We start from the raw sequence: 19,385 nt of genomic DNA on the forward strand, positions 1-19,385 counted from the left end.
TTATCCACACAAAAAGAGTACACTAAAAATGGGATAAAAACATTTTTACGAATAAGAGAATTAAAATGTGAAATAAAGGGTTTAAAACTGATAAGAAAATTTTATATTTGTATTATTGAAAAAATACTTATAACAGGAACAAAAAATCACAAAATCCAGTCTCGATGTAATAAATTTTATGGGAATACAACAACAAGAAACGCAATTTTACAGTTATAAATTAAGTACAAAATAAGATCACGACACTAAATTAGAAAGGACGTTCCATAAAAACAAAATAAAATCATTAATAAAAAATAAAATCATTGAAAAAAAATCGAGAAACATATTTAAAGTGAAAAATAAATCATTCTTTTTCAAAATATTCTCTCAAATATTTCTAATGATGCTGCCATCTAGTGAAAATTAAGAGACCTAAAGGTTTAAGGTTTCTTTTTCTTCTTTTAAAATCGTTCATAAATAAAATTTAATATAACTCCTGCGCCATTAAAAAAGTTTTTGCTTTTTATATTGAGAAAAAAAGGTACATAATATTTTTTTACAAATTTGAAATTTTATAATTACTCCCTGGTATTAAATCTTTAAACAAAAAATATAATTACCTAACTCTGTTGCACTAATTGATGCCTTTCAGTTTTATGCAAGAATTCGTAGCATTGATCTATACAGATTTTTTGATTAGTTACAATCACTCAGTAGTTGTTGTTGTTAATTTACGTCGCACTAGAGCTGCACTATTGGCGACGGTCTGGGAAACATCCCGGAGGATGATCCGAAGACATGCCATCACAATTCTGATCCTCTGCGGAGGGGATGGCACCCCCGCTTCGGTAGCCCGACGACCTGCGAGCGAAGTTGAGCACTTTACGGTAGCACAGTTTAACGAGGACCAATACCGCACACCCTCGGTCCCTACGCAGACTGATCCAATTGGTCACCCACCCGCAGACTGACCGTAGCCAGTGATGCTTGACTTCGGTGATCTGCTGGGAACCGTGTCTTAACGATCAGTCCACTGCGGGACACAATCACTCAGTAAGAAGGAGCATTTAGTTAGAAATGGATATATGAAGGGGGTTGATAGCTCCTAAAATCATACTTTTATTTAGCAATTTTAGAATTGCATTTGAACCTTATTTATGATATATTATGAAAAAGAAAAAATCCATTGTGAACTATTTTTTTAATTATATTTAAAAGGTAATATTCGTTGTCTGCTAGCTTACAGCTTTATTTCAAAATTTTCTTCCGCGCGCGTTTATTCTTTGACTTACTAGATTCCATCGTTAATTCATCGGTCATTTCGACGTGGTTTTACGAATTCTCATATTATTGTTATTACGATACGCATAAGAGAAATCGAATAAGAAATCACTGTTGGACGCGTTCAATCAACGCCTATTAATAATCGGTATTAAAAAGTTTTTTTACAATTTTTTCGGCCATTTGTACCTAGATTTTTAAATGCTGATCTTTTTATTTAAGGAGATGTTATTGTGGCACGCAAATTTCGGATTTCAATAACTATTTATTTGAAAACACTGCGATTCCACTTCATTTTACTATCGTTCTTGTGGTCATTTCCACTTTTATCAAATAAGTTATAGGATATGCTCATCGGTATTTTATGAATCACGTAAACTGGAACTATGCTATCGTAAATCAAAGTCGTTTAATAACTTCTCGGAACTTTTCACGTGGATTTTCCAATTGCAATTTTTTTAATACTTTACTATAACAAGCGAAAATCGTATTTTAGTAATCACTTTTTGATTAGATCGGGGGGAGGAGTAAATCTGCCTAGTCAGATAAGCGAATTAATCGACGTATAGAAGAGAAAAGAAAATTGCTTTCTAATGGTACAATAAAACTTATTTTCGCACTAAAATTCGGCACCCAACTGATCCAAAATAGCGCTTTTTTGCCCACAGAATATTAATAGAATTTTGGGACAGTTTGACGCATTTCTAGCAATAACTTTGTTACGGAGCAGTTTGCGCAGCTGTTCCAACCTTGCAATGAAGATATTTATTGGAACCAAGGCAACTAATGTAGGTACTGTAAGTTTTTTTTTTAACCCTCCTCGAAAGGGGTAAGTAACGAAAACAATTTCTAGATTGTGGTAGTAAATATCAGGGCTAAAGAGAATAGAAGGGCTAGTTCACTCCGCTCTCAGAGCTGAAGTCACTGTGTCCACAGATCTCAGAGATCGCAAGCAAAGATATTATGACAACTTTGCATCTTTCTATTTGTAAAAATAAGTTAGACTTTTTCTAGTTATTAGCTTTCAAACTTTACGTAATTAACACATTATTTCCGTTCATAAACGTAGTTTAAAAAAAACTTTCTTGGTTAATTATATTTAAAAAATACCATTTTAAACTTATAAAAATAATTTACTAGTTGGCGAAAATGACACTATAAATACTTTATTTTAAAAAGTTCAGTTTTAACTTTAATTATTAAGAAAAGCATATATCAACCCTTTTTTATCTACATATTCTTTTGTAACAATAAGTAGAGTTAAATTTAGAATCCCCGATTTTAAAATATGCCGTTAATAGCTATTTGTTCATACTTAATCATTAGGAAACATCAACCTTAAACGCTAATTACTGAAACAAAATAATAATTTAGGTTCATAATGACATTAGAAATTGTACAATTGTTTATAAATATTTAAATTTACGATATAATTTATAGATATTTAAATTCAAGAGAATATAATTTTTAAAAGAATCACAAATATTTAGAATAACTACATTAAAAAACAAGTTATGAAATTAGGAGAATTTCAACTGTACACAATATATTTTATTTATACTTTTTACTTACGTTTTAATTTTCTTTGACTTTATCAATTTTTTAATTTTTTTCACGTGCCTTTCTTTTTGAAGTAACGAGGCGGTTTCTATTTAGATAACGAATTTTTATGTAAGTTCTTAACGACAGAAAAAATGTATTGCTGTTTTATATTAACTGTGTCATTTCGGAATCCATTCTTTACATAGTTGTTCATTTACTTTAGGGAACACAGAGAAAATTATATTTTTTCCTTCTGTTTTTCTATCAGAATTTTTGCAAGTTGCAATCGCGCAAACTGGCATTTCGTTAATAGTTTTAAAATTTTGTAAATTCACGGCAAAAACTGAGGAAAGTCATTATAGAAAATAACAAATGTCTTAGAATATTTCGCAAAAAGAAATGCTCCAATATTAGTTAGAGCTAGTAAGGCCGAACTCTCTGTTCTTGAAGTAAAAGTGCGAGCTTTGCGCCGAAGTGACGTCACAAGAGAAAATCGGAGGATTGGCGAGACGAGAGTTTCTTCAAAGGAGTGAACCAGCCCTTCTATTCTCTTTAGCCCTGAGTAAATATAGCGTTTGTCTATAGCAATATTATGCCAAATGTGAGAGTTAGTTTGATAGCAAACTAATATAGTGCAAAATATTATTTTTCTTTACCAAATAGTGTAAGCCACCAGGAAGGGCAATAAATGAGTAAAAATTATAGCTTTATCTAAAAATGTCGGTGCATTGCGTTCAATTCTGGCAATTTAAAGTTAATAGATTACCCATATTCCGGATAAGTATTAACATGAACACTTCTAAAAAATATAGATTTTAATTATCCAAAAAGCACTTCACGGTAATAGAACATTCTCAGTCTCCACTAACTTACTCATACCTGCTGTTTAAAATATTCAAGTCAAAGGATCGGATTCGCGTACGATATCAACTCTGTTGCAGTGACAACTGTTCTTCAAACACAGTAAATGAAAAGTAGGAAAAATAAGGATTTGAATACCTTTAACTTTTAACCAGATCACATATTTTATTTGAAGTTTTTTTTTTTTTCGCCTCATGATGAATAAATAAGAAATTCTAACACCGCTGTAATGAACTCAGGATGTAGTAAACATTAGATTCTAGAGCAAGTTTCAAGGGTTCCGTCTGAAACATTCGCTTATATTTCCTAAGCTTAGGTGAAAAAAGCTCGGTCATAGAGAATGCTATATTTCCATTAAGTTTTTCAATTACCATGCTCAGTTTAAATAGTCAGTTGATGCGATAGATTCAATGGTATCGCAAATTGCATTTTAAAAGAAAATCAAATCGCACAAATTATAAATTGTTTAGCACTTGTCATTTCACTGAAATGAATAAGTGTGCAGTTCTAAAAACAAGCAAGAGAGCGAAATGATCGCACAGAAATTCCAACTTCTAATTGATATTTCCATATTAAAAAAAAAAGAAAAAAAAGACGAAAATCAAAGCCAGACAGCTAAATAATTCAAGAATAATGAAAATTTTAAGATAAGCATCTGAAATAATTATAAGGGCACGTCGTCATTGGAAGATATTCGTTATAGACTTCTCATATCTAGTTAGAGAGCAAATAATGTGCTTTTGAAATAGCAGTTTCTCAGAACATCCAAAGGAAAATACCGAAAATCTTATTTGAAATGTTATTCACAAAAGTGTTAAAATGATAAAAACACAACACAATTTAAAAGAAACACATTTATTTCTACTAAAAAAAGAAAATACATATCTACGTGAAACAAGAGACACACATAAAAAGGTGATACAAAAAAAAATGGCACTTGGAACTTTCGGAGACATACCGCTGAGCGTGGATAGAGCCAATTGGTTGCAGGACTGACATGTGTCGAAGATAATAAAATAATAAAGTAAAACAATAAAAAAAAACATTAAGATAACCTCTAGAATTTAGGAAATCGAAAATCCTGCCTAAAACTTTGCATGATTTATTCAAATTAAAAAAATTTAAACAATAAATCATAATTGCTAAGTTGTATATAATGTGTAGATCAATATTCATTTCAACTTTTAATATGTCAAACTAAACTCTTTGCAAGATTATTGTGCCCTTCTGCATTAGAAGCCTGTTTCGAAAAAGAATATGTTTAAAAACAGACAGTAAAGCCTAGATAAAGCAAAGCTTTAACAATGTGCTTCAAATAAAGAAATGTCATTAACCATTCTCTTCGAGGAAAAATAAGTTGTGCTTTCATTTATTCCGAACTTGAAGCCAATATGATTTGGAATCATAACTGCTTTATCGATATAAGTAACGGTTCTGATCACAGTCGCACAATAAGCATTTATTACTGAAAATAATAATTGCCACAGCAGAATTTTAGACAATATGAACGCCTATTTAATAAATGTTAGAAAAATTTATTATTTCCATCCTGTTTTTTTATTGATACTTACTCAAGTTCCACATCTGTAAAAAAAAAAAAATTTAAGCACATTTTATATCAATTCTATATACTTGCTTCGTTCTTTTTTCCTCCAGTGCTTGAACTGGAAGCTTCCAAACTTGCAGATTCTGAAAGAATACTCCAATTTAGGAGAGTGGTTGTTAACGAGAATATGTTCATACCCACGATGGATAACATCGGGGCGGAACTAAACAATTTTCAGATCACAATGATACTAGTGTTTTAAATAGAAAAAAAAATTTAATACATCCAGATTATTTTCGGTCCATTTTCTATAAACGTTTGCAAGATAATTTTGAAAAGGAAATTGAATTGAAACTAAAAATTTAGTGACAGCTAGATTTTTTTTAAAAACGGGTAGAATTGATTGAATTAATATAATATGAACAGAGAGTTGGTAGCTCTGAGAGAAACAAGTAGCGAATTGATTCGTATTCAGGCGATTTAAAGAAGCCAGTATTTCGATTTGCATTCATGCTACTTTTATATCTAACATCGTGTTACGATGCGATTTGTATTCAAGTCTAAAAAGTTCTATGGATAAATTGTTGATAAGAATTGGAATGTTCTACGGCCTATTTCTCATTTAAAAAAAAAAATACAAAAATCTTTTTCATACAACAATATCTTTGGTATGACCACTAAGAGACGATGACTACATGAAATAGCATTAAACAGGGCTGGAAGTACAGAATATAAAAATTAAGGCCTAAATCTTCGAATGGGAGCAATTTCTAGGTTACAAAACTGGACTCGCAGATATACAATTGGTAGTAGTTTCAGAAGTTCCTGCACTTAAGCAAAAAAGAAACATTTAAGAAAACTAAAGATTTCTTTTTCTTGAAAAAAAAAAGTTACGTAAAAATCTATGTAGTGATGGGAGGAGAGATTTTTATAATTTTCTCACATATATGTTCTATACCATCAAGTCAAGGGTAATTGTTTCTAACAATGGAAGTGAACTAATGCCATACTTAACATGCTATGAAGACTTACGCATTCATTTTGTTTCATATCATATAACAAACTTTCTGAACTTGAAATTTCTTCAATTCTTTCTTAGATAAATATTTATTCTAGCTGAAGTTTCTACAAAAATGTCAGGACATTTATTGAAATTTTTAATAATTAAGGACATCTTTGATTTCTGCTTTTAAGTCTTTCACAATACCTTAACTGCAGGCTAAAAATAATTATGTACGTAAGATTTCCTACAAAAATATCAAGTTTCTAGAAATTAGAAAATAAAACAGGATATGAAAACAAAATTGGTCTTGACTAATAAAAAACTGGCTTTTTGATTAGCCTATTGAAAGTCCTCGTGAATGAATTTAGTGATGTGTGTTTTAAACTTAAGTTTTCATTTGGAAGCCTAGTGTCGAGAATGACATCCCTGCCCGTTTCTTTGGATTACAATTTAATATAATAAAACGTGAAAATACAGGAGCAGAGACGCAATAACAAATCAGAAATCTAATAGTTTAAATGTAATGAATGATCAGAAATTTGTCACTAAATCTAACAGACTTGCATTCTAAGTTAATGTGAATTTTAAAACTACAGCATAGTGATGAGAAATTAATTAACTTACAGAGATTGTAATGCCTACAGTTTCTAGTTCTTAAAAATTAATTTTTAAAAAAGGGGCAGTAGACTCCATTGATTAAAATCTGCGATAGCTAGACTTTCGGATATAGGAAGTTGTAAGACCCCCTTAAGCTATTTGAGCTGGCTAATTTTGAAAAAATAAGGGTTCATGCTAAACTTATTTCAGGTGTAAAATAATTTGTACAAAATTTACTACAAAAACATAGCATTTATTGCATTAATATTTCAGGAAATACGGAGCAATGAAAATAGTTAAGGATGCATTACACTATGTCCCAAAACATAATTTATACTCAAAAAATGCAAAAGATTAAAATGCTGTACAAAAATTTACTTTTTACTATGCATTTATTAAGTTTCAGAAATGAACTAGAAGAAACTACGAAAAAAATTATTTACACAGCATTCGTTAAACACCCCCAAGTGCTAAATTTGAAATTGCAACGTATTTTTTATGAAACAGTATGATCACATCTTTTTATTGTAGGTGTAATAGTTAAGGAATTAGAAAGTAAATAAGAGAGCATTAAAAATCTCAATCCACTATCGCAAAAACTTATAATTGGACAAAACTTAGAGATTTAATTATTTCAAAATCAATATTCACACTTTTTTTTTTTTTTTTTTTTGAAAAACTGAGTTTGTGGGTTGTTTGTTTCTTGAAAATTTTTTACATCACTATATCAGAAGTTCTTTAGCGACTAAGATAAATTTTTTTAACTGCTGAGTTCAATCCCTGAAGATTTATTACTGTAATTAAGGAAATTAGTAATTCACTTCATAGTCACCAGACCGAAGAACTTAGATGAAAATCAGATAGGAAATTTAATAATGATCAGTCCCTAATTTCAAAATTTGGCACCTCAGAATTACATACTTTTACAGTATAAATGTAAGATGTTAAATCATTAAAAAATTTAAATTTATAACATTTCAGTGGAATTTATTAATAGTGCTAAGTAAAAAAAATTAAGTTAATGATCCTTTAACTAGAATTCAACAAGTTTCACTATAAATAAGTTGAATATTTTAGATTTAAAAAAATTTTAATCTGTGTTCTAAAAGAAAAATTTTGACTTATGAATGTATATTTTTAACTACAAGTGCACAATATTTAAAAAGTGAAAAAGATGCACCTTTTAACAGTCAATTTAAGTATTTTAAAATGGCAAAAGTTATATTTCAAGTATTTTCTCTTAGGATGATTAAGTAATCGGCTAACTAAGAACTGAAAATTTAAGCTGAAACAGACTTGGGGTAAACAGGAATAAATTTGGCAGTCCACAAATAGCAATAACTTGATAAAGGTAATTACCATGAGCTAAACGCTGCTGATTATGAAGTAATGAATTAGTATTTGTCTCTTGTAAATAATGTTCAGTTAACACCTGTTTAAAAATTACAATGCAAAAAATACATATCCTAAAAATTTTTAACAAATCAGCTCATGATTTTTAGAGTTGTAAAGCTGGCAAACTATCCCTATTACTGCTTCAGAAAAACTTTTACATTAAGAGACAGGGCAGCTTGAAATAAACAGAAACCGATTTGAACCAAATTAAAAATGGATTTACTTTAATAAAAAAGGAATTTTAAATTAAAAAGCCAAAGATATACTCAAAATAATCCAAAAATTTTTCGTAATATTTACTTTTTATATGCATGACTACGTTTAAAAAGAGCAAACTAAAAATTGTAACTTGCTATATTACATATAAGGGCAAAAGAAAAAAAAAAATTTTTAGAATCACTTTCAGAACTAGTTTCAGTAAGTTTTATAGCACTGTTGCTAAAAATAACCAGTATCAATTAGTTACTATTTCCTCATGCCAATATTTAATGAAATATTTATAATAAAATTAAAAACTCCCTTAAATAATTACGGTAGGATTTTAAAAACTTCTATATAAAACAGTGAATATGCCTATAACTTTTTAGTACACAAGTTAGTGAATCATCTTTTAATTCACCATTTAAAAATCATTAATGTCTTGTTGATTGGTATAGGTCATCTTTAAATCAGATGAGATTATTCCAAAATTTGTGAAACTTCACTCAGCAATATTTGTTACTGAATTAAAAAATTGCTCTGAATTCATTGCCATATAAAATTGTTAATTGAGTTTCATAAAATTACTTCATTTCCAATAAGTAGAAACAATGAAATCTTGCACGAGACAATATGCCTGAATCACGAACATAAATTAACGGATGCTCCATAAGGTTCAACTAACAATTATATTTATACTAACATTAATTAAAATCAAAATTTATAATGTTCATTTACTTAAACTTATTTTCTCAATACTATATAAAACTGCAACTTCACTAAAGCTCTTAATTGCATTAAACTACAAAAACATGGAGACAAATAGTATTTTATTTATTACTGTGATTGATGAAACTGATATCAACCAGTGAATATATTTTAAGTGGGACTAAAATCTAGACAAAAATTTTGACTGACACTGCACATTGAATCAAGCAAAATTTTAAAAAATTTGAGGTTCTGCCCAGACATTTAAAAAGAATTAATTTAATTATTTCAAATAAATTGAACTTCAATACTTTAAATTAAGCAGTTAACTTCAATTTAATACCCAAATGGAAGATTAATTTGAAAAAGGTCTGTACAAAAGACTTCTATCACTTAACTGCAGAAAGTCATTAAAAGGCCAAAAAAAAAATTATTGCACAGTTGAAATTTTGTATTTTTTTTAGCCAGAAGCACATTTTTTTTTTGTCAAATGATTAATCAAATGAAACCCAATCCTTATCGAAGGGCTGTAATTTAAATTCTTACCTATTTCAATTCATTTTAACCGTTAATATAATACCCAATAGTTTAACTTGAAATTTGAAGAAAAAAAATTTTTTTTTCTTAAGTTCCCACAAGTTTTTATTCTTGTTCACCAGTCCATTTTGAAAAAAAAAAGCTTCTTAAATCTTATTCAAATCAATATTGATAAAAAAAAATTTGCATTTTAACATCTACATCAATTAGAATTCCTTCTGGCCATTGCTATAAAATGTTTATTTCTTTTAATTTTACTATAAAACCCAAATAAACATTGCAGTAAAATTTTAAAAATCTATGTAAAATTGAAAATCGAACAGAGCTTGAATGACATTTAAAAATTTATTTATATTAAATTTAATTACATCTTATTTTAATAAAATATAAATGAAAAATAATTTAATTGTAACACTTAAGATTCTTTTGTTAAGTTTCAAAATTATACTCATTAACAATCGATGGAAATTTTATCACTTAAAACCAATCTGAATATCTAATATTTTGTTTAAAATTACAATTTTGTTAAATAATCTTTATAGTCAGAACTTCATACTTCTGAATCTATGTTTTTCACAATTTAAATTTCAACTTAACATTTATTTGGAAGAAAGAAAAAAACTGCTTTTGAACAATTCTTCCTAAATCAATTTTAAAAAACCTGTGACTACTGAACTGTTGTTCATTAGATTTAAATCTTTCTCAATAAATTGTACCATAAGATCAACTTAGATTCTTGAAATTTATCTTCCCCATATAAGACATAAGATTACATTATGACAATTACATTTTTAAATATGACAAGTAAATATGAAAGTCCCACCCAAATATTTGAAGCAATTTGTTGATTCCTTCCCAATGAAACTTATCAAAATTTTAGACATTAAGATGGTTTGAGTGGCCTGGCTGAAAATTTTACTTTGCCTAAATTAAGATCAAAACTTCTGCACAAGTCCATGCTAAATAACATTGACAATACCATTTCTAAGAAGCCCCACCAAATTATCTTTTACATTTAAGACAAAACCATTAAAATTGAACTTTAGCTGCAGACTTAACACAGTCAAATAAACTTTGGAAATGTTGAATCTTCTCGTAAGGGTGCATAATTTAGAATTTGAAAAATCTATAAAAGATATAGGTATGAAGCTTTTAAATTGGTAAAAATGGAATAATCTGAATATCTATGTACTTGTTTTATTAAAGCAGACTACAACAAATATAAAAACTTAACATAATTCTTTATTAATCAAAGTGTAAGGGAAAGAAATGCTAATGTAAGTAAAACACTTAGAAATGACGTATAATATGAAAAAAATAAGTGAAAATTTCTAGACATCTATATGTGAGTTACATTTATTTGAATAAATGGATCTCCAGGTGACATCGAATTGCAAAAAAAAAATGGGTGACAAATAATTCACATCACGGTTTGCACGTCTTACAATGAAAGCTAAAATAATTTTTTAGGTTGATCATCTGAAAAGCTACAAAAATTCAGTTCAGTCTTAGGGAATTAAAAACTATCGCCTGAACTACTTATATCGGAATGTAAAATGAAGACAGTATAAAACCGCAGCTGTAGTTAAATCTCCTCTCTCTGGCATTGAAGAACTAAGCTGACCTAGCAGTTTCCTTAACTTGGTGCCTGCCTAGCAAACTTCGTTCCTCTCACTAACCTCCTTCTAACTGCTATCACCTACAGCGTTTTGGCCTATACTGTGGGGAGCTGGCTATGACAGTTTAAAACATTCCTAGATTAAAAATGCAAGATTCAATATAAAAAAACTCAGTAATTACATCGAAACATTCTTGACATTAAATTAGTATCTTAACACTTATAAGATTAATCTATAAACTGCATGCACTTCAGAGTAAATTTAAAAAATCAAATTTAGAATTTTGAAGATACTTCCAAGAACTGAAAGCACAAAATCAAATTAAACACTGACATATTGATTCAACTACCAACTGATAAAATATGTAAAAAGGAACAGCTCAAGGAAGGAATTATCTGAAGGGGTGAACACTAATTGTAATATAGCTTCTAGACACGAGTTGATTATAGCCTCTAGCTGTCACCTAGAAACTAACAAATTAGCTGCACGCCTGAACAGAATTTATATTTAACTGAGCACGTCCTTTTCACTATTTAAAGTAAATTTTTCAAGCCATAATCTAAACTTTGTTAAAAAAAAAAAACAAAGAAAAACATGCATAATGAATAATCATTAAATTTAGTCAAAATTTAGAACATGTTAAATTTCATATAAGAATTTAAATAATTTACTAACCCTAAGACAATGAATAAACTTATCGTCTGTAGCCACCACCATATCCACCACCACCACTTCTTCCACCTAAAAATATTAATAAGCATAACAATGAGCAAAATAGTTAACAGTTAATAACCTCTTTCAGAAAATAAAAGAAACAGACCTCCTCCATAAGGACCTTGACTTCTTTGAGAGTAGCCACCACTTCCTCTCATTGGACCACCGCCATAACTTCCACCAGAGCCATAATCACTGCCCCAGCCTCCTCCACCACCTAGCACAAATAAAAAAATGTTTAAAACAAATTAAAGATACTTTGCATCATTAAGAGAGATAAGGTAAGTGAAAACTTACCAGGGCCATAACTGGAACCACCATAGCCATTGTCGTAACCACCTCCATTTCCCCAAGCACTAGGTCCACTATAGCCATAACTATCTCCGCCACTGCCTCCATAACCACCACCATATCCACCTAAAATTTTTAAAAAACAGTTAGTAAAACAATTCTCCACTTTTAATATACATCTTTACTACTTACTTTTTTTTACTCATAAAAAAGGGGAATTAAATGGTAATAATTATTTTATATCTATAAGTCTGGAAGAATAAAGCAGTACTTGAGAATCCGATTTACTTATACTGGTGGCAAGCAACTAAGGGTATTAACGATATTTACATGAGGTACTTAATAAAAATAAAAAAACTCATTCTGTAAAATTCTGTACTGCAAGCTAAATTTGTCAAGAGAAAAGTAGAAAAAATTTAATTAAGTTTTAAAGGTCAAGAAGCTTCGACCATAATACGAAGAAAAAAATTTACTTTAAATGTATGAAGTGAATAACTTAAATTTTATTTTGACAAGTATTTTTTTCTGTTTGAAATTATCTTTAAGTTTAAAAAAAAAGTACTGTAAAAAGTACTTATTTCTACTGGCAATAGGTAAAAAATCTACAATTGCGAAGAACTTCAGTAAAGAATTTTTAAGGTTCTCTACACATTACTTTTAATAACATTTTCACGACTGGGAAACTGCCTTAAATGCTTCTGCCCACCTCCAGAAGAATTCTATTTCATGTCACTATTTCTGGTTGACCTTTATTTGCCTATCATAATAAATTAACCTTAACTTTAGGAAGTAACCTAGGCTTATGAACACACCTCAAAATGGATAAATCAATGAACATAACCTTTACTTCTCTGTTTCAATTGAAAAAGTACACATCAGATTAACATAATACAGAATGCAAAAAGAGAACTATTTTAAAACTACTACACATACGAATTGCAACTAACAAACATAGACTAATATCTTAAAACTAATAAAAGATAAAAATTACCTCCACCACTGCCACCTCTTCCACCATAAGAACTCATTTCCTTTTTCCTCTTGATGTTATCCATTTCCTGTCTTGAGAGGGCTTTCTTTACTTCTGATCGTTTTCCTTTAATTACATGTTTTCGTACTAAAAACAAATGTTGAATATATTAACTAATATCAGCTAAATTACCTTAACTTAAAAAAAATTTTCATTTTCTTCAATGTAAAAAACATTTATGAAAATTTAAAACAAGATTAATAGTTATATACAAATAAGGGGGCATTTGTCATCCTTATAATGAAAGGAGGAAAATTCTCCAATTCAGAAAAATGAAAGCTCAAGATAATAAGAATAATTAAAATAACTCATAATTAACAAAAGTTAAGAGCTGCATGAACTTATTAATTTATTAAAAAAAAATAGGCACTGAAAAAATTATCAAATTTACTAGACACTTACAAACAGCTTTGTCTACTGGATCATAATCGTCAAATTCAACAAATCCAAAACCCCTTCGTTTGCCAGTTGTTTTGTCAGCCACAATACTAACACTAACAATATTGCCATATTGATTGAAATAATCTCTTAAATCTTCCTCTTCAACATCATCCTTTAAAGTACCAACAAATAACTTTTTAACTGTTATTTGAGCTTCAGGCTTTCCAGAATCCTATTGAAAATATACATCTTTAATAAACAGAATTTTTAAAAACAAATATGCGAGGATAACTGCAATAAATTATTTAAGAACAAAATTTTTATAAGTATTCTATTTTGTTTTTGCCTACAATAATCACTTAAGATTCAAACTTTACTCAGATACTCTAGTACAAACACAACCTAAAGCAAACTGCACACTGAGGAAGCAAGAGGTATAAGGAAACGAATTACCATGTTTACAGTGGCCCTCATAGAGGTTATGTATACAAATACATACACAGGGTTGCCACTCAAATCTGGAGAAAAATTCCCCGTGCTTTTCCTGAGCATATTATATACAAAATATTAAGAGGAAACAACAATTACTGTGCTCCTGTGTGAGCTTTATTGGGCTAACTACATTTATTAGTTTTAATTGCTAGAAAACAGCTGAACCTACTTAATTAATGCTATAGTAAATAAATACCTCAGTAGAGCTGAAATATCATGGTTAAATATCTCATTGATTACACTTTGAGTGGCTACCATTTTTTATAAGACAAAAATAACAAAATTCCCTGAATTTTCTCAGTTTGTAAAGAAAAAACCTAATTCCTTGCACTTTCCGTTATTTTAGATTTTTAAATTCCCTTCTACTTTCCAGGTTTTCACTGTGGAGTGACAACCCTGATACAGATAGAAGCAATATTTTTAATAAAAACTTGGAAAAAATCAGAAAGGCATATTGTCAGTAAAAAGGAATAGATTATAACGGCATTTAAGAAGCAAAAGTTTACACCCAGATAAAGAGATTTAAAAAAAGGTCAGATAGGTGAAAAATATTTTTATTTAATAATTCTATATTTTATAAGTTTTTAAATGCTGAGGGTTTTAATTCAATTGCGGTTTGTTGCTCTTGGAACTAAAATTTAACTCCAACCATCATAAACACTGTTAGGTATTTGACATCCAAGAGATATAAAAACTTATAAAAACTTAACTCTTGACTGATAAAACTATCTAATAAATATATATTATAGCGCAGCTAACGATATCTCTTTTACAATTAAATTTGGTTTGTGTACATATATATTCTATTTTAATATACTATCAAACCTCATATCTGTAAGAGATCATGGGCATATTGAAATCTTTATGATAAAGTTTACCCTGAGAAATTAAGTCTACCTCTTGTGTCCTTTCTTACAAAAATTTTACAAAAGAATTCTAGGACTAGACAATTTCAGCAAGATATATAAAGGTAATCAAATAAGAATTTTTAGAGTAATGTATAAAATGTTTAGAAACTATTTAAAATGTATGTAAACATGTATAATAAAATTAATTCAAATATACTTTCAATAAATAGTTTTTTTCATTCAAAATACTTGAAACCAATTTGATAACAGAAAAATACACTATACTTTTATCAACTAAGTTATTTGTCAAACATCATTTTTCTTAAAACAGGGTGCTTAAATCTTTCAAGAAAAAATAAGCACCTTTTAAGTACTTTTTAAGCACTACATACATAAACAAATTGCAAAATAATTAAGACTTAAGATGATCATGAGAAAATAACTAGTTTCTGACAAAGAACTCTTTCTTGATTATATGAGCCGTTATAAAATGATAAAGAGGTTTTTCAGTTTGATAGCAGAGAGTGGAAAATGAAGTCTGAAATCTAGAATATCTTGCAAAATGCAACAGAGTTGCACATGTGAAGGCAATATCATCAAACCCAGCTCCGTAGGTGCACATACAGACAAGTATTTCATCAAACATGTAAAATAATTTGCGCTTTCACGCGCTATGCATTATGCCGAAATGATGTATGAAAACGTTGAATAGAACAATGTGAAAAACACGCTTTTGCATAATATGTGGTGATTTTATAATATGTGGCACTTTTTAAAAATGCCCAATGAAAAAAGCACCTTTAGGGGTTTTAAATAAGACTAATAAAAAATAAGCACCTTTGAAGGCTTTCAAATAACAAAAATAAGCACATTTAAGCACTTTATCAAAATGCTACATAAAATTAAGATGCTTTGCAATGTGACACATGTTTCTTCAAATTTGTTTAGTTAAAATAAAATGAAAATACAATCTCATCAAAACCAGTCTTTGACATGACGAAAAACAAGGTTAAAAAACAGTAAAACCTGCCAGTCATAATTAAAAAATAAACTATATTACTCAAATTAAGAGATAAATAATAAATATATAACATTATTTAACGTAATTTCTAGCATTAATATCAAAAACATTTCATTTATTTCCAGCATTAATATAGGAAAGTAAAAACCAATCATATAACTGATTGCAGATATATATAGGCAACAGTCTGTTAAGTTGCTTTAATCCCAAAGAGAAAATTAGGACTGCCTTGAACTTATGCAGCTGTAAATTGACAACTAGATTCCTTAACAGTTTTAGACATAACATAAAAATGTAAATGAAAGAAAACCTAAGAAAAATGTTTTAGTTTGCTGCCCACTACCAAAAAGAGCCTGCACATTTCTGTCTTACCTGAATCTTAATTTTAAATAGGCAACAAAATAATACAGATCTATACAAATGCACTATAGACAAAAACAAAACAATGAATTGAATATCTTACTTCTCTGGGTACTGCTCTTTTAGGTTCAACTTCTCGGCCATCAATCTTATGAGGGCGAGCAGCTTGAGCATCATCTACCATGTGGGCTCGTTTGAAGGTTACAAATCCAAAACCTCTCGATCGCTTGGTGTGAGGATCCCTCATGACAACACAATCTACAATTTCACCCCATTGTTCGAAATAAGATTTCAAGGTCTCCTCAGAAGTTTTATAATTCAGCCCACCAATGAAGAGTTTACGAAACTGTTCAGGCTCACTTTCATGCTATAATATTCATAAGAAGTTTCAGTATGAGAAAATTAAGCAAATATTTCATATAGATTAAAAACAAACTTGAAGTTTAATAAGTTAACTAGAAAATTTGACAAATTTTAAAAATTGATCAAAAGAAAATTTCCTCATAATTTTAATTAATATTCATTTAAAAATCTTATAGGTTGAAATTATTTTTTCTAATGTAGCCTAAGGTAGCAATACACCTATCTATTAAAATATAACCTGTTTTTTTCTTTTTAGCCTAACCATACAAGAATTTTCATTTCATCTTGCACTGTTTTAAAATTATGTGTAACTATACATCAACGTAATACAAAACTTTAAACCAGGGTTCAATGACCTCACCTTCAAAATAATTCTAATTAACTTAAGATAGTTTTCTATTTAACAAATTTTATTTTTTTCATTTTTTCTTAAATTTTATTACAAATGAACAACATTCTTTCGCAACTATACTACCAAATAACTGACTTTAACAGGTCAACATTAAAAGGACCAAACTAAGTTTTTGTTAAGAAAGTGAAATGGGAAATTATGTTAATTTATGCTTTTCCTTGACCACAGGTTGTCAAACTGACTCATTCAGAAATTAAAATCAAAAGAAAACCATCCAGTAGACCAATAATAGAACTACTTATATAATGTACATTACGTCAAATTAATCCAAATTACATTCAATAAATCAGACAAATTTTTAATACATAAAATTCAGGGCAAACAATTCTACAACCGCAACTAATCGAATCTTTGCTACGAAAACGTCTTAATTTGCAATATTAAACCTTAACAATAAGCATAATCATTAACATAAAATACGAATTTTGTCAAAAGAAATATTGCAGCAATTAAAAGAATTACATTTAATCCTTAACATTAAATGTATAAACGTTGATTCACACAAAAAGTGGTTATACATTGAAATAAATTTCTCGAAAAAAAATTTTATAATTTCGAATTATTCAATGGAACTTCATTAAACTAGTCTCTTATAGTTTAAATACAATAAATAACAAAAACTTATTACAAAAATTACATTCGCTAGACAAATTTGCAGTATATAATACATATGAGATAATATGAACTTTCAGCCATTTTCATTCCAATGTGAAAATAATAAAATAACACAAAAGGGATAGCATTCACATTTTGAAAATCGACAATATACTTGTTAAACTTAACAGCAAATATTAAAGTAAAAACACACTTACTTCGTTACTCATCTTAGAAAAAAACTGCAGTATTCTAACAATAAATTACTATCACACAGACGGGACACGACAAAGTACAAAGTCCACTGTAGAGATAAAAGAAAATGGCTCTGAGAAACGCCGGAGCTGGTTTTACGATAACGGTTAAAGTTAAATACAGTAAAAAAGCTGAACTTTTATTATGAGGCTTGTCATATAGCTACTAGAATACAACGATTCGCTCTCATTTTTGAAAATTTTCTTCGTTGCAGTTGGCTGTGTAAGCTTTTAATTGTTTTAAAATTTGTTACCGAACTAAAATAAATCAATAATCTAGTTTCCTTATTATTATTATTTAAGAAATTACCAAACACCTCTTTGGGAGGCGATCTCTCTATCCCCTGAGCCACCACGGCTACCTTAAACAATATTTTTATTCTGTAACCATCGTTGAACAGCTGACCCGATTCTAGGCTTCAGCAGACTACCAATGTTCAACTCCGCATTCTTGCAATTTTTTATCCCAATCCAGAAGGTAAGGGAGGTCCTCTATCAGTACCACAGAAATATTGATTTGTTCTGGGAACATGGAAGACTTTATTACCCAACAGATATAAAGTGCATCAGTTACCATTTGCTACACGAGGAGTCTTCGGCCGGCGGGGATCCCAAGCTCGCTTCGTCATGGGCCCAGTGCCCTGCCAACCAGGCTATCCCGGACTCTTAAAAAAAAAAAAATCAACGTGAAGATAGTTAACTGAATTCCCCTCTCACGAATGCTTGTGTTTTTTTTTTTTTTTTTTTGAACTATTTTATACTTCAATTTTTTTTTTAATGGTATCAGATAATTTTTGAAATATTCAGGGAAAATTGCAAAAAACGTTTTATTTTCTTAACTATTTTTATGCATTTTATATTGTGTATAACATGGTTTCTGTTAAGAATCCATTTTTTCCGCATTATTTTTTTTATATTTTTAAATAGAAATAAACAACATTTAAACCTACTCCGCTTCAGAAAAAAAAAAAAAACTTTAATTCTGGTAAAAATGAATTTTATTGCCCTAGTTTTAAAGAATAATTAAATTTTAAACCTACAAATTATTTTTTCGACATTTTAACACTTTTTATTTATTTCTTCATTATGAAGCACAGTTAATTGCGCCTAGTCACAGTGATGTTGTTGTTGTTCATTTACGTCGCACTAGAGCTGCACAATGGGCTATTGGCGACGGTGTGGGAAACATCCCTGAGGATGATCCGAAGATATGCCATCGCAATTTTGATCCTCTGCAGAGGGGATGGCACCCCCGCTTCGGTAGCCCGACGACCTGCACGTGAAGTCGAGCACTTTACGGTAGAACAGTTTAACGAGGACCAACCGCACACCCTCGGTCCCTACGCAGGCTGATCC

The 19,385-nt window shown here is 29.5% G+C and overlaps 1 protein-coding gene across 2 annotated transcripts; it reads right to left on the minus strand.

Annotated features, from left to right (window-relative positions):
• Positions 1-4,505: 4,505 nt before the first annotated feature.
• LOC107442731 (heterogeneous nuclear ribonucleoprotein A1, A2/B1 homolog) lies at positions 4,506-18,089 on the minus strand. Of its 2 annotated transcripts, none has more exons than XM_087152241.1 (8): positions 17,994-18,089; positions 16,510-16,773; positions 13,707-13,917; positions 13,266-13,391; positions 12,281-12,400; positions 12,090-12,200; positions 11,945-12,010; positions 4,506-5,355 (listed from the first exon to the last, which is right to left on the minus strand). In XM_087152241.1, the coding sequence occupies exons 1-7, from the start codon at positions 18,003-18,005 to the stop codon at positions 11,964-11,966; spliced, it is 891 nt and encodes a 296-aa protein (XP_087008367.1). In that variant the 5' UTR covers positions 18,006-18,089; the 3' UTR covers positions 4,506-5,355; positions 11,945-11,963. The 2 variants fall into 2 exon arrangements, with proteins under 2 accessions (XP_087008367.1, XP_015911850.3); XM_016056364.4 differs by lacking the exon at positions 4,506-5,355 and adding an exon at positions 10,873-11,404.
• Between the last annotated feature and the right edge of the window lie 1,296 nt (positions 18,090-19,385).

Source organism: Parasteatoda tepidariorum, chromosome 9, assembly GCF_982258835.1.
Source record: "Parasteatoda tepidariorum strain Cologne lab strain chromosome 9, Ptep-v5.0, whole genome shotgun sequence".
NCBI lineage: Eukaryota > Metazoa > Arthropoda > Arachnida > Araneae > Theridiidae > Parasteatoda > Parasteatoda tepidariorum.